General features: G+C 41.6%; 1 protein-coding gene across 1 annotated transcript; it reads right to left on the bottom strand.

Annotated features, from left to right (window-relative positions):
- Positions 1-839: 839 nt before the first annotated feature.
- LOC149900144 (uncharacterized) lies at positions 840-2,288 on the bottom strand. Its single transcript, XM_090113376.1, has one exon. It carries the CDS (start codon positions 2,286-2,288, stop codon positions 840-842), a length of 1,449 nt encoding a protein of 482 aa, XP_089969502.1.
- Between the last annotated feature and the right edge of the window lie 252 nt (positions 2,289-2,540).

The raw sequence follows: 2,540 nt of genomic DNA, 5'->3' as shown, positions 1-2,540 counted from the left end.
CGTCCCACCATGGCGGAGAGACTTTGCGAGAACCAGAGTTGGAAACAGATTTAAGAGGGATGTTATTCGCTGCTGCGTTTTTAATACAATCCACAAAGTCAGAATAAGTACATAAATTGTTATGAAGAGAAACGGAAGGAAGGGACTCAACCAGATTGTCAAGACCAGTAGCATAATTCTGCCAGTTTGCTTTACAAAGTCTATACATGAGTAAGGGTGGAAAAGAAGAAGTCATTGGGGTAACAGACTGGGAAAGAGAAGAAAGAAGAGGGAAATGGTCGCTACCGTGAGTACTAGAAAGAGTTAAATTGGTGAGGGATGAAGCTAAGGAGGAAGAACAAATACATAGATCGACTACAGAGGAAATACTCTGATTAGGAAGGACTCTCCTAGTGGGAGATCCGTCGTTAATTACACATAGGTCAAGGTCATCCAGCAGATCCATTAGCAGGTGTCCAAAAGTATTGCAAACAGAAGATCCCCAAGAAGTGTGCTGAGCATTAAAATCGCCCAATACTAAAATAGGAGACGGTACGGAGGAAAATATAAGTGACAGATCAGGTATAATAGAAGGATGAGGATGAGAAATGTAGACAGAAATAATAGAGACATTATTACATCTTGCGGCCACAGCGTTAATACGCTGATCATGCATAGGTAATAGAATGCGAGAGAAATTTATACAATGTCTAAGTAAAAGTGCTGTTCCAGCATACCCATCGGCTCTGTCATCTCGCAGACAGAAAAAGCCAGGAATCCGAAAATGACTTCCGGGAACTAGCCACGTCTCCGAGATGGCAAAAGCTATAGGGTTGTGGGTTGAAATAAGGTCAAGTACTTCATGACATTTCGGACGAATGCTTTGAGCATTCCATTGAAGGATTGTGAGGGCCATAATTGTTAAATAAAGAGATAAGGTTTATTAGTCTATGGGCAACGTTGGTCGGTACAGAATCTGTTTTTTTCAGGAAAGTTTCTAATGCTGTAACATACAATTCAACATTAGAGGACTTTACAACAGGGGGGTCAGGGTTTTGGGGATGGGGTAAGGCACAACCATTCGGTTGGGTAGAAGGTAATTCCTGAGTTATTTGGCGGTGTGCAGCTACATCATAAGTTTTACCTAATGGTGCATGGGTGCGAGGGGGCATAGAATAAGTCTTTTTGTATGAGGTTTTATTAAGAGGACGGGTTTGACGGATACTATTCGATTGTTTCATAGAAGGAATGGGGAAAACGGGTGATTGCTGAGATTTGGGCGCAAAGACAAAACTGGCTGTTTCTGAAAAAGGTCTGTACACTGAAGGGGTAAGCTTAGAGGCTTCCTCGAATGATATACCCTCTGTGGCCATTAAAAGTTTAATTGACTTTTGCCGGCTGTGTTCAGGGCAATTTTTGTCAATGGCGAAGTGAGTGCCATTGCAGTGGACACATAGTGCCTGTGATTCTTGAATGGGGCAGGAGTCACCTGAGTGGTTTTGCGTACATTTGTAGCACCTCTCTTTTGAGCGGCACTGGTCACGGATGTGCCCAAAGCGACAGCACTTGTGGCACTGGATGGTTGGATAATGATAAATTTCTACGGGGAGTGAAGTGTACCTACAATAGATTTTTGTTGGCATTACTTGACCCAGGAAAGTTAGAACCACTGTTTGGGACGGGACCCAAGTTGTAATTCCATCAAGACTAGATTTTTTGTTAAGTCTACGTGCTTTAAGAATGCGACCATGCCTGTTAGGAAATTCTGCACACTCCACCAAATCATCCATGGACCATTCCACAGGTATTCCTTTTACAATACCCATGCGGGTGATGTGATAGGTAGGAATGAATGCCTTAAATTTAGCTTCGGCCAAAGCAGGTAAAGATATAAAATTATTAGCATCTTCAGCCGATGCAAACTCAACTGAAATCCTGTTCCGGCCAACAGATTTTACTCCGTCTCTTAAAATATTAGGTATTTTTTGGCTATACAAGAAAGATCCAAATTTGATGGGGCGGATGGACAGGCCAGCAGAAGGATCGTTTTCTACGCGAGATACATGTACAATGTATGGTCCAACTTCATCACCACTATATCTTATAGGATTATTTAAAATAGAATCAATGAATATAGACGGGTTAACAGGAGGTGAAATGGGATCTGATGGAACAAAGCGTTTAATAGGAGATTCATCTGTAGATTCAGGTGACGGACACCTTTGCCTCTTATTCTGAGAGATGTCCAATTCCATACTTCTTTCCTGAACGTCCGGGGGCTTAGGGGGATCAGGTGGATCGGGGCCCATATTAGTTAATTGTTAGTACACTTACCACTAAAACCACCAACTAAACACTTAAAAACGAACACAATACAGCTCAAAGTGAATATAATATTGTTAAAATCGCCAAAACAGTAAATAAAAAACCCAAACACGTGTGACAGAAATCACGCCAAATGTCCCAGCTTCCACTGCTTCCTCAATATTCACGAATCTGGCATTGCCAAAAGGCAAAGGCCATGACGTATTTATAAAATTAATAACATTTTTTTATTATCC

The sequence above is a fragment of the Colias eurytheme genome, chromosome 19 (assembly GCF_061535395.1).
Source record: "Colias eurytheme isolate Ceu_HAF_F1 chromosome 19, ilColEury1 Martin Lab GWU primary, whole genome shotgun sequence".
Lineage (NCBI taxonomy): Eukaryota > Metazoa > Arthropoda > Insecta > Lepidoptera > Pieridae > Colias > Colias eurytheme.
Note: the sequence above shows the minus strand (reverse complement) of the source record. Positions and strands in the feature narration are given on the sequence as shown.

What these genes read in the sequence shown, in the direction of transcription:
- LOC149900144 (XM_090113376.1), bottom strand. Translation starts at nt 2,288, where the DNA reads ATGGGCCCCGATCCACCTGATCCCCCTAAGCCCCCGGACGTTCAGGAA.